Source organism: Ochotona curzoniae, unplaced genomic scaffold (genome assembly GCF_017591425.1).
Source record: "Ochotona curzoniae isolate NIBS_2020 unplaced genomic scaffold, NIBS_Ocur_1.0 contig_1976, whole genome shotgun sequence".
In the NCBI taxonomy this organism is placed as follows: Eukaryota; Metazoa; Chordata; class Mammalia; order Lagomorpha; family Ochotonidae; genus Ochotona; species Ochotona curzoniae.
In genome coordinates this window covers 1,949,991-1,962,816 of record NW_024465279.1, presented here as the reverse complement: position 1 = coordinate 1,962,816, position 12,826 = coordinate 1,949,991, and the positions used below count along the sequence as shown (strand labels likewise).

The window sequence follows — 12,826 nt, the reverse complement described above, 5'->3', positions numbered from 1 at the left end:
TCGGGGGTGGAGGGGAGGGGGGAGAATGGCTCTCATTACAGCACAGTGGGTAAAGCTGCCAGCTGCAGTGCCAGCATCCCTTATGGGTGCCAGCTTCCCATCCCTCTGAATCCTATTCCCTCCTAATGGTCTGGGAAAGGCAGCAGAAGACGGCTCAAGTGCTTGGCCCCTACCACCCATGGGTGAGATCCAGGTGAAATTCCTGGCTTTGGCTGGCTAAGTCCTGGCCGTGGCAACCATCTCAGGAGAGAACCAGGAGATGGAATATCTCTTGCTGTGTGCTGAGGTGGGGGAAGGGCCACTTGCTGTAACTGACTTGTAAATAAAAAAGTCAATACACGGAGGGTTTTGTGAGGCTGAACTGGAGCAGCTCTCCAAGTACATGGACAAGGCAAGGCATGCAATGTACCAACTAACTGCAGCAGGGGACCCTAGGTACCCCTCAAGGTCCCCAAGGCAGGGACCAGTTGACCTGAACCAACACCACAAGGACAACTGCAGCAGTCCAGGTACATGCCAAGTGTCATTCTGCGTAACAAGTTGTGTGGGCGGTGCTGCCACACTGACACGCCCAATCAGAACTTGAATAACTGAGCATGTATTAGGAATCCTAAAAGTTGTTTGTGGGACAACGCCCTGCTTTGCTCAGGGGCCAGGTTAGGAGAATGAGTTCTCAGGCTCTGCCGACATAAAAGGAACAAAGCAGTTTCTCTTATTCAAAGCCTTCCATGTCTGAGCAACCCACTAGGTAGTGACTTGGGATGTCCTGGTTCAAGGTCAAAAGTCTCCTGCTGGCACCTAGCACTATTGTTTCTCAACTGTGCGGAGATGGATAAACTGATGGTCATTGGGTCTAATCAGCTACACAGCCTTACCTTGGCTACACAGCCAATACAGCATAAAAGATTCCTTCAATAAACTTGTGCCAGGCTCCTGTAATACTAAGATGCCTTCCACACCTATCTGCGTATACTAGAAGCTGAAGACAAAGCGCAGGTGGGCCGCTGAGGAAGGGTCCTGGGTGTGCTGCCCAGTGGCCACAGCACGCCTGTGCCCTGATGCACTGCAGCCCTCCTTTCCCTGAGCAGCCCATGGCACCTTGAGTCCGTTCCATCCTCTCATCCCATCCTCCCCCACTCACCCACACGTACACACCCTCTGCCCTCTCTGCACACTGAGCAGAGCTGCCAATGAACGGCCAAGTCTCCTTCCACACTGGGTGCAGGATCACCCAACCAGCATCTAACAGAAAAGGTATCAACATACTATTGGGCAAGGAAACTACAAAAAGAAAAAGACAAAGTAAATGTCTTACGTGCTCCTCTCCAAGTGAACAATATGCTCCTTCCCTTCAATCGGAATGACGTAAGACACCTAAATAGAGAGCAGAAAAAAATGTAAATCATCATCAAGTCAATCACTTTCCAACATATGTCAGTTCCAAGACACAGGACCTTCCACCCTCAAGTGGAATAATTTCACACTGACCTGCAACGATCTTGGTGTCTATTTTTTAACTCAGAGAAAAGTACAGTAAGATTATCCCTACCTTCTTGTACTAATGGATAGTGGAAAATTATCCGTATACTTATGCAAACTCTTCCTAAATTCATTCACAATTTAAGAAGCTGCAATCTTAAGAGATTCCCTCCAAATCTAGTATCTACACGCTTCAGTGAAATCTCTTCATTTCAAGATAAGGCCTAGTTCTACTTACCCAAAATTTGGAAAGATGTGCATACTCTTCCCTGACTATCTTGACATGGCTGATGTCATTGTATCAGTGCCTAAGCAAACTTCTTCCCCCTGACATTCTTTACATTGAGAAGGCCTCACACAAACAGCAAGGAGCACTGCAGCACACCTGCGCCTCGCAGCCGGGGGCACCACAGTCAAGGAGTTAGGCGACTGCCCCCCACACTTTAAGTCTTCGAGCAGAGCACATTCCCTCCTCTGCATCAAATTATTCTATGGCAACCTGCCAAGTGCCCACATGTCCAGTCACCAGCTCACTAAATTCCCTGGAAACCAGGGATCTCCAATCTTCAATCAAACCGAAGTCACGGAGGGACCTCACAGCCCAACATTATCACACGGGTCTATCTTGCCCTACCCTTTCCCAACCCTCGGTTGTTTACACTTTGCCAAGAATCCGCCTGCTCCTCTCCCATGGCACACCAACTTCTGAGTTCTCCGACTGGGTGACTGGGCCCACATCTGGATCCAGGCATCACTTCCGCATCCTGAGAACTGCGTCAGTCTGAGAACTGTGTCAGTGACTTCAGCATGCAATTCCTACAGGAGAAGCACCAAGCTCCTCCCACTGCTACCACCGTTCCGGCCCATGCTTTCCTCTCCTTCCTCCTCTCGGCCAGGGATATGTGCAATACCGTCACTGCCCTCTCCAGTGAGAGGCAATGTGAGACTGTGAGAACGCTGTTCTATTCCACTGCTCCCTTCTGTCCCCCTGGACTGCTCACTCTGCTCCTCTGGCTTTCACTCCAGGGTCACCCTCTCAGGGAGATCCTTCCCAACCACCCTATTAAAAACTGCAAACCCTGCCCTTATCTGCCACCATCACCCCAAACTTGGTGCCTGCATTTCCTTCACAGCACTTACCTTCAGAAACACATATTATTCATCTGCTTTCTCTCTCTCTCTCTCTCTCTCTCTCTCTCTCTCTCTCTTTCCTCCCTCACTCTCTCCATCCTGACTAAATGTTCCAAAAAGGCATGAAATTTTGTCTACTTCGCTCACTTGCACATCCCCAGGGCCTAAACACATGTAACAGGCACTGAATAAGCAGTTCAAGATGAGGAAATTACACTCATATATTGCCTGAGCAAAATTCCAGCTCGGTATGCACTGACCGTACCATTCTTCCAGATAACTGTGGGAGCACATAAATGACAATTATTCACCACACCCTCCACGTGTGCAGCACTGATGACGTGTGCAGCACTGATGGCGTGTGCAGCACTGATGACGTGTGCTAGAAAGCTCATCCTCTCCTAAAGAAAACCGACCAGGCAATCAGAGACCGAGCCCACGTTACGGTAACCGCCTCATCACACAGCAGGCTGTCCAGTTCAGACCAGAACAGGGGAAATACCATAAGCTGCTCTGCCTGAAAGCCATCTTAAAGCTATTTCTTGCTTGCTGATGAAGGGGTAAATGGAGCTGAGTGACAGTGCAGTAAGTTCACAAGGCAAGGACTTGAACCAAAAGCTCCTGATTTTACAGTCTTCCCGTCACTAGGCTCAGCCCCTAAGTAACATCCGAGGTGCCCTGTAAGTCTGGAGGCATCTGTAACTCAGACGGAATAAGCTCAACTGGATCCTTCATTATCTCTCACTGCTAGAGTTAAATCACACTTCTATCTACAAGGTTGAATGGCTTGCAAACTCAGTTCAAGTCCAAACATACGATATCTGAACAAACTGGAAGAGAGACTATAACTGTTGGCATTGATTATCCCACTTACAGCACCACAGGTAAGTTCCTTTTGATGTAGAAATAAAACTCATATTTGAATAAATATTCCCAGATGTGATATATATGTATTAGGCACATCAAGAATATCCAGGGTCAGCAACAATACAAAGTATTCTAAGACATACTAAGTCTAATTAATTTTTTTAGTTAATTCTTACGATCAAACTGGGGTGGCCATTGTCAGCCAGTTAAGGATTAGAAATCAATGCCATTAGCTTGCTGGTTATAAAGTTCGACTTAACTGTCTACTTCTGTTATGTTTCAACTTGATCATTTCGATATTTTGAAAAAAAGATACTACAGCTTAGTAAGCTGCTTTTACGAGAATAAACATCCTATGGACATCAGTATTGCATGGTGCTAACTAATGGCTGACAAATAACCCTCTGAACCAATGACTGTTTCAAAAAACATCCTTGCATCAAAAAAGAAAGAAAAGGAAGAATGAAAAGAAAAATGTAGCTAGACACACACCAGTCAGCAGACACCCACCTGCGGTGAGTAGGGCCTCGGGGCCTCCCTTCGCTCTCTAGTTAATCTCCAAGGAGTGATAATTTCATAAGAAGAAGGAATCGGGGTTTGCTGAGAACCTGCAGGAAGAGGATTACAAGCTTAACAAGTGACCCTGACAGACGACGGGTAGCAAAAGGCAACACAAGCTAAAACCAGAGAATTCCAACCATACACAAACTGCCTGGCATCCTCATACGAAAATAAACATAGGTATTTTTATATAAGTTCTACATGAAAAAAAAAAATACTAACAAATAAGCGAAAGGGAAAAAAAAATTTCCTGAAAAAGAATGTTATGCGAACTATACCTAACATTCTCAAACATGTGTTAGCCTATAAATCATAACCCTTTATGTCAAAAGAAATCCTACCATATAACCACAAAGACAGGAAAACTGAAAGGGAGAGGCATCCTGGAGCCCAGCAGCATTCACTCACCTCCCATTCCGCACCCTCACCCAGCAGGAGCCACTTCCCCGGGGCAGCGCTACCAAACACAGGACAGACAGAAACAATGAGACAAAAAGAACTTGTGGCATATGATGGGTTAACTCCAACAACCGTACACTCAACAGAAGTGACTTCCCCCGATGCATTTGGAAAACAGAACTCTGCAAAATGTATTATTAACAGTTAGGCATTCAAGACAGCCGTGCCCTTACTTTCCATTTCAATCCTATCAACGTGGAATCACGTTTTAAAGGAGAAGCACATTGTCAATTCATCTCTCAAGCAAATCAAAATTGCCCAATGCAAATCCCTGAGGAAGATACATCATGCTGGAGTGCGAGCGCTCTCAGTCAGCCCAGCCCCGTCTGCTGTTCTTCCTGCACTGTTACCACCAATGCTGTGACCACTGAAAGCAAGGACCACCAGTGAAAAAGCCATCTCTGCATGTCGCTAAATAATAAAACCACGTGCAGTATAAGGAAACTGCAAAATGGCAAGCATGACCTCAGACAGAGGGAGGAACAGACTCAGTCTTCCACTCAGTTTCTGCTATGAGAAGCACCATGAAAAAAGGGAAGGGAGAGGGCCCAGTGCCGTGGCCTAGTAGCTAAAGTCCTCACCTTGAACATGCCGGGATCCCATATGGGTGCCAGTTCTAATCCCAGCAGCCCCATTTCCCATCCAGCTCCCTGCTTGTGGCCTGGGAAAGCAGTTGAGGATGGCCCAAAGCCTTGGGACCCTGCACCCACGTGGGAGACCTGGAAGAGACTCCTGGCTCCTGGCTTTGGATTGGCTCAGCTCCAGCCATTGCGGTCACTTGGGGAGTGAATCATCAGACAGAAGATCTTCCTCTCTGTCTCTCCTCCTGTCTGTATATCTTTCTAATAAAAACAAATAAATCTTTAAAAAAAAAAAAGACACAAACAGGAAAGCGAAAATCATATCCGATATAATGTGAATCATAGTAACAGCTTTCAAGCCATTTCCCGTTAATCCCTTCTATCCCTACACTGGCTTACCGCAGTGTATAAATGTGCTTTCACACAAATACACTAGAACTGAATCCCCAGAAAAACATCCACGGGTTAACCCGAGGCCTATTTATGACACATCATCACACAGTTACATCTTTACAGGGTTGACAACTGGAGGACCACGTCAAGAACTCCGCAGCTGTAAGAGCAGCAGATGGTGGGCCCAGCACTGTGGCACAGCTAAGCTGCAGACCGCCCCACTTGGGCACCTTTGAATGCTGTTCCAGTTCCAACGCAGCTCCCTGTCAATGCACGTGAGCAGGCAGTCGAAGACGACCCAAGCTGCCTGGGCTCCTGCCATCCTGCGTAAGACCACCAGAAGGCTTCTGGCTTCAACCTGGTCCAGCCCAGGCCACTATGGTCATTTGGGAAGTGAGCCAGGGGATGGAAAATATCTCTATTTCTCTTTCTATCTGTCTCATTCTGAAACTCTGCCTTTCGAATAAATAAATAATCTTTTTTTTAAAAAGGAGGATATGTATTTTTTTAAATAATTTATAAATTAATAGGCAGAAATATCCTTGGTCCTAAATTAACTGAGGTACAAAACTATTTCCTCCTGCAAATGACCTTTGGTTTTCTCAAATCCCTAAAACCACAGGCTAAATACTGAAGAATTTCACTCCAGAACAGGCTGCACAGTTTCCAGAGCAGTCATTCCAATGACCGGAAGCAGTTCTATGTGATACAAAATAAATCATCCCATATATTTCTTCCCAACCTCTTATAACGTAAACTTCAAAATAAAAATTGATTTTTATGGGCAAATATATATGCCAACAGGCACAGTTAAGTCTGTTCCAGCGGAAGGTTAAACAGGCAAAGAAACGGAAATGCCTTCATCAAAACTGGGGCACAAATTTGAAAAACAATTATAAATGCCTCTGAAAACAAAACATTTGTCGTCCTCCTGGACGCACAGGCAAAGAGCTCTCATTTGGAACAGGTTAAGTGACTTTCAAAGGTTACCCTTCTAGTTTCTAGAAGGGCTAGAAGCCAACTCTTCCGTATTACATGGATCTATTTCCAGATTACCAATGGGAACCAAAAAAGAAAACCAAGTATAGGAGAGATACCTATTCATTTTTTTTTCCCATCTTAAAAACAGAATGTCAGACTTCATTGTGTATTTTAGAAGGCTTTCCTTGTTGCTGCATAACTGTGTACTTTAAACATTATTTTATACCAATCTCTCAGCTGTAAATCCCAGGAATCCCTGTCTCAATTGAAGCCATGCCCTGTTGTAAGCCACAACTGGTATAGATGTCACTCAAAAATGATGCATGTGGAATTGTAGAAAAGCCCTGCTACACTACTTGGAAGAGTTGCAAAGCACTTAGTGAACCACTAAACCTGGTTCACTAGCCCAGCGTTCACAGTGCCAGTCACTGAGGGGTGGGAACTGCGGGCTGGGACTGCAGGAAAGCAGCTACTTAACTGCAAACGTGGAAGTCAGTCATTTCTGTCAAATAAAAAGTGACCAGGGTAACTCCGTTTTCAATGAATTTATCGACTCACAGGATTCAATTACACATACAGGTCTAACCACAAAGGTTTCTTCTACGATTCTGGTTAGAGCAAATATTAAACAGCTTTAGCCAAGTCCTACTTGCAAAGCTTTATGCCACAGGTAAGAAACAGAAACTTTAACAAACAAAAGTGTATGAAATGGACCAGTGCGAAGGCCTAGGATCACCTTGCAAGCACCAGGATGCTTTACAGGGACCAGTTTGTGTCCCAATTGCTCCATTTCCCATCCAGCTCCCTGCTTGTGGCCTGGGAAAGCAGTTGAGGACAGCCCAAGGCCTTGGGACCCTGCACCCACGTGGGAGACCTGGAAGAGCTCCTGGCTCCTGGCTTCAGATCAGTTTGGCTCTAGCCATTGCGGCCACTTGGGGAGTGAACCATGGACAGAAGATCTTTCTCTGTCTCTCCTTCTCTCTGTACATCTGCCTTTCCAAGAAAATAAATAAATCTCCAAAAAAAAGTGTATGAAAACTATATGGTTCACTGTCAAAAACACAAAACATTTGAAAGCAAGCTTTAATACTGTTTTAGCCCTTGTAGTCCCCCTTGAGCACTAATCCCTGATAGGAAACACTTCTGAGAGGCAGCAGATGGCAGTTACACTCACAAGACTCGAGGATGGGCAGAGCAGGGCTCAGCTCCGTGCCATAGCCAGTCAAATCTGCACCTGCAGTACCAGCCTCCCATGGAGGTGCTGGCAACTCCCCTTCCATCCAGCTCCCTGCTGATGGCCTGGGAAGGCAGCGGAGTGCCCCAGTGCTTGGACCCCTGCCCCCACAGGGGAGACCCGGAAGCAGCTCCTGGCTTCATATCCGCCCAGCTGCAGCCATTGCAGCCATTGGAGGAGTGAACCAGACAGAAGATCGATCTCTCTCTCTCTCTCTCTCTCTTTATGTGTCCTTCTCTCTCTGTTGCGACTCTGACTTCCAATAAATCAATCTTTTTGAAAGGGGTGTCAAAGCAAAAAAGTAGAGTTTGTGTGTTAAAAATAAAAATGGGTCCTGGGCTACTTGACAAGAATAAAAGCCCATTTCTGAGAATAAGTGGAAGGCAGACGGCAAAGGGGTAGGGGACACCCAGCGAGCAGTGGGAAAGCAGGCGAACAGGAACTTGTACGTTAGGATGGATTTTGTTTTCTACAGCGTGTGTACACTTACTACCTAAGTTTAGAGACACTAAGAACTCTTCTGCAGAAGTACTTGTCAAGAGAAGCCCTGCTCTCAGGTGTCCCTGCTCTGCATCGGCGTAGGGCAGGGCAGGGAGCTGGGCTGCAGGGCAGGGAGCTGGGCAACTGGAGCTCAATGCCCGGGGTGGGGGAGGATTCTTAAGAGATTGAAACTGGAGCTAAGAGGCGTGTGTTTCTGCTTGGTGAGTGGTGCTTGTAACCGCCTGACCTTCCTCTAACTGATCGGCTTGTTAGGGAATTTTTCTTCCAGGCAGGTGGGCTGCAGTTGTTCTGGTGTTTGTATTTAAGTCAGAGTTCACTTCTGCCCCAGGCCTGCCATTTCCCTGCCTGGACCTGGAATTCCCCTCAACAAACCCCTCCAGACTACGCTGGCCAGCAGGCAGGATCTTATCTACTGGAAAGGCAAACAGGGTCAGCTGTACCTCTCCCTCAAGTTAACCCCTAAAAGACCGGCAAGGACATGTTGGCGGAGGGAGACAGGTGACAGGCCCAGCTGCAGCCATTGCAGCAAAAGCTGTGCTTCTGCTTTGGGGACATTAGTATAGAGGATCAGTCTTCGCTGGATGTGAAAGTCCTTCTTGTCGTTTTTCACAATTCCTTTCTTATTCATTCTGGATCCTTTGCCCTTTTTGGTGTTGTGTATGCCACACAGACTTTCTTTTTTTTATTTTTTTTTTTTAATTCCAAACAGTAGCACTTTCCAGGGACATCAGTCAAATTTTCCCCATGCTTACTGTAATAAAAGAAGTCCATTAACATCATCTGTATAAAACTTGAACCTCTACACTGCTGACACCTGCACTAGGAAACTGCTCCGCTGTAGGGGTCATCCCGGAGACGCCCCGATGTTCAGCTGCATCCCTGGTCTCTACTGACTCAATGCTAACAGAGTGACAACTGGAAAGTGACTACCAACCACATGCCTTCCCCTAGATGAAAACTACCAGTATAGAGAGAACCTAAAACCTTCATGCGAACAACTTCGTGGGGAACACCATGGAATCCGACAGAATGAACTGGAAACCAAGGGCTGAAGACAAAAACTCAGATGGAAACACGGAACAAAGTGTCCCTCACTTAATAAAAGAAAGTTGCACTTCTCCTCCTTAGATACATTAGTTCTGTATTTTCCAGGAAGTCTTAGTGTGTTCTTCTTTATAGTAATCATAGTAAAAGGAAGTCAGTGTGTTCTCCCTAATTGCAAAGCAAACAAGTGCGAACTTCAAACCCTGTCTCACCTACCTCCTGTGTAAATAAATACCCACCTAAGGGCTTTCCCGGTAGGAAATAAACTGAGCTGTACATTTATTTTGGATGAGATAATTCGAGACAATTCTATTGTTCAATGCCTTTCTTGAAGAGAAACTGCAATTAGATCCACATCACTGTGAGTCATAAAGTAAATGCTCATTCTATTTCCAAAGTCAATTCCAGAGAAACACAAATCAGATATTAACAACTACGTTCAGACACACGGACGAAACTCTCAGATTGGAGTGGGTTTTTTTTTTTATTATTCATTTACCCAGTTAAAAAGCTATTCGTTTTTGGAATACTCTCTCTGGAAAAACATCAACCAGGCGAAGATTTAATGCTCCAGAAAAATGTCAATTCCTTCAGGAAGAATTAATAACTTCCTTAAAACCAAAGAACGCCTCTTACTCTTCCTGTACGTCTAGGTATTCGATATAACACATGCTAATACGCCTCTGCAGCTCTGCACGGCTGCGTGCTAGTTCTCACCGTTGTTAGTTATCATGTGTAACCTAAAGTAAGCCGGCCTTTGGTCATCAGCATCTCTCAGATCAACTGCCCTCCAAATCCACGTGGTGCGCACATTTGCCCCCTTAGTAGTTAAGCCATATTTTGCTGTAGTGCTCTGTCCCCAGGCTGCGTAAACACTGCCTGCAAGCAGCTGCCCTGGGAGCACGGGCCCAGAGGACAGCACCAGCAGGATTTCCAAGGTTTCAGTGCAGCTGGACAGGCAGGCTCTTGAGGAGTCCATGTGCACGAGCCCTGCGAAACTACCACACAGAAGAGCATGCTAAAATCAACCGAGTCACACAAAATCTTCTTTTAAAAAACCATGTCCAAGGGAAATGAACATGTGGAGGAATGCGTTTTGCCTTATATTTGGTACTGGCATTTTTTTTTTTCTAGGATCTACTTATTTACTTAAAACTCAGAGAGTTACAGAGACAGAATCTTCCATCTGGTGGCTGTCTCTCCAAATGGCTGCAACAGCCAGGGCCGGGCCAGATTCAAGAAAGGAGACAAGAGCCAGGAGCTTCATCCAAGTCTCCTACGTGGGTACAGGGACCCAAGTTCTTGGATCATTCTCCGCTGCTTTCCCAGGCCATCAGCATTGAGGCTGGATTTGAGGGGAACAGTGGAAATGCAAACCACTTACTCATATGGGATGCGAGTGTTGCAAGCGGTTGTACCAGCCTGCTACAACTTTTTTTTTTTACTTACAATATACCTTCTTTCGCCTTCTTATGTCAAGAGAAACAAATACTAAAGCAACTGTGTAGCAGAAAACTGACCAAATGAAGTTAACTCCTAAGATTCTGTCACTCTCAGGAGATGTCACAACAAGGGGACCATCCGCTTGGGATAGCACAAGCTAATCAGCTTCGGGTACTAGCTGCTCAGAATGTACTGGGGTACCTGGAGAGACAGGACACACCAAGGCTTAATGGGAGAACCAGCTCGATTCCCATATGCCAGCAGACTCAGGGGAGCGTTCAAGCTCCAAGTCCTGACCCCAGAACAAAACTGAGCGCTGCAGACACTAGTTCAAATCCCAGCTGCTCCACTTCCCATCTGGCTTCCTGCTAACGCCTCTGAGAAAGCAGCAGAGGAAGGTTAAATCGCTTGAGGCCCTGCACCTACATGGGAGGCCAGCTCCTGGCTTTGGCTTGACCCACATAACCAAGGCGACTGCATCTATGTGGAAGTGAATCAGCAGGCAGAAGACATTCATTCTTTCTCTCTTTTTCTCCTCTCCCTGCCCAATTTTTCCTCTATAACTGCTGTTCAAATAAGCAAAAAAAAAAAATTTTTTTAATTATCAGAACCACAGAAATAATTAGTTGCACTGTGATATTTCGCAGAACTTGCACCCCTCATCTTGTTCCTGGGTTTTTTGGTTTTGAGGGAGGGGGATTTTTTTGGTTTTTTTGGTTTTCGTTTTTACCTCAAGCAGAGGGACCCCTGCCACAAGAGGACAGCATTCTGGGCTTGTGACCAGTCAAGGAGACATCAGCGAGATGGTCCCTAAAGAAAATAGCAGTTTTAGCAGCAAGAGTTTAGGGGACATGTCACCATGGGAAGAGTGGTGGAGCGCTTCCTGTTCCAGCAGCGTTAGTCTTCACACACTGTATGCTCAATACTCTCAGACCATTCATTCCCTTGCGCCATCTTCTGGGGTGGCAGCCTGACCCCCTGGAAGAGGTCCCTCTCAATTCAATGCTGCAAGTAGTCTTCTAGAAACGTCTTCTGAAAAACCTGCTGAGCTGAGTACATTGTCTCAGAGTGCCCCCCTGTTCCTACAACACTCTTCCCAAATCCTTCACTTCCCGCTACAATGTATTTCAAGAAGCCCACCTCATCTGAACACTTTTGGAAAATAGCCTGACATAAACAACTTCACTGGATCCGTTCCGGACCCTTGCCATGTGTGGGGGATTTGGTTACGAGGAATCGAAGGGTCTAGATTCATTTATGAGACAATTGCATATAGCACAGGTTCTAAGGCTGGACTCACTCCGAGGCTCTGATACATACAAAGCTACATATTAAAAACATGTGTGTGTGTGTGTGTGTGTGTGTGTGTGTGTGTGTGTGTACCTAGCCAAGGAGCTGCCACCCTGGTTTGTGTCTTCTCCTTGGCCACCTTTGCAGACTTGGGCGCTGCCCTGGTTTCTTTCTATGTATTTGAGCAAGCAGTCATGGTTTCTGAGCAGCTATAAGGGAGGCTGTATCTAACAGGGGAAGTATTATCCACCACAGAATATCACATGAGGACCCAACGCAACTAGGTGATCCAGTTAGGGAAGAGACAGGAAAAAATGCTTGAAAACCCCCAGGCCACTTGCGGTTCACCAATGTCTTGCTTGGGACAGTTCACCCCGTCATCCCCCTAAAAGCATGTTCGACTTCTCTTTGTGCAATAAACCTCTGGCACATTTCCAACCGTCTCGTGGCCTTTTCCTTTTTATGCTCAGCTAAGGAGCCCTCTGCGCCTCACGCCCCCAACCCTCTAAGCAATGGGTCTGCACCTGCAGGTATTCCAAGGAAAAGCCGTCGGTGACTTAGACTTTCAATCTTCTCGAGGATTTTGAATAAGCCAGTTGTTTCTAGCAAAGAGCAAATCCAAAGATGGTAAGACACAACTTGAAGTGCTTTTCTGAAGATTGACTTTTGAAAGACAGTTACACGGACACAGAGACAGAAGACAGACAGACGTATCTTCAATCTGTTAGAAAACAGCCATTGCCCAAACTCCTGGGACTGGGCCAATCCAAAGCCAGGAGCCTGGCCCTCCAGCTGAGTCTCCCAAGTGAGTAGCGGAAACCCAGACACTTGGCCATCTTTCATCACTTTCCCAGGCACATCC

The 12,826-nt window shown here is 46.2% G+C and overlaps 1 protein-coding gene across 1 annotated transcript in view; it reads right to left on the bottom strand.

The window, feature by feature from the left end:
• ADAM9 (ADAM metallopeptidase domain 9) overlaps nt 1-12,826 on the bottom strand; it is an 86,095-nt gene that overhangs the window by 70,935 nt on the left and 2,334 nt on the right. Inside the window, exons 2-3 of the mRNA XM_040970510.1 lie at nt 3,988-4,085; nt 1,316-1,374 (exon numbers count right to left, since the gene is read on the bottom strand). Of these exons, the coding sequence (XP_040826444.1) occupies nt 1,316-1,374; nt 3,988-4,085 (157 nt within the window). The remainder of the gene's footprint in view (nt 1-1,315; nt 1,375-3,987; nt 4,086-12,826) is intronic.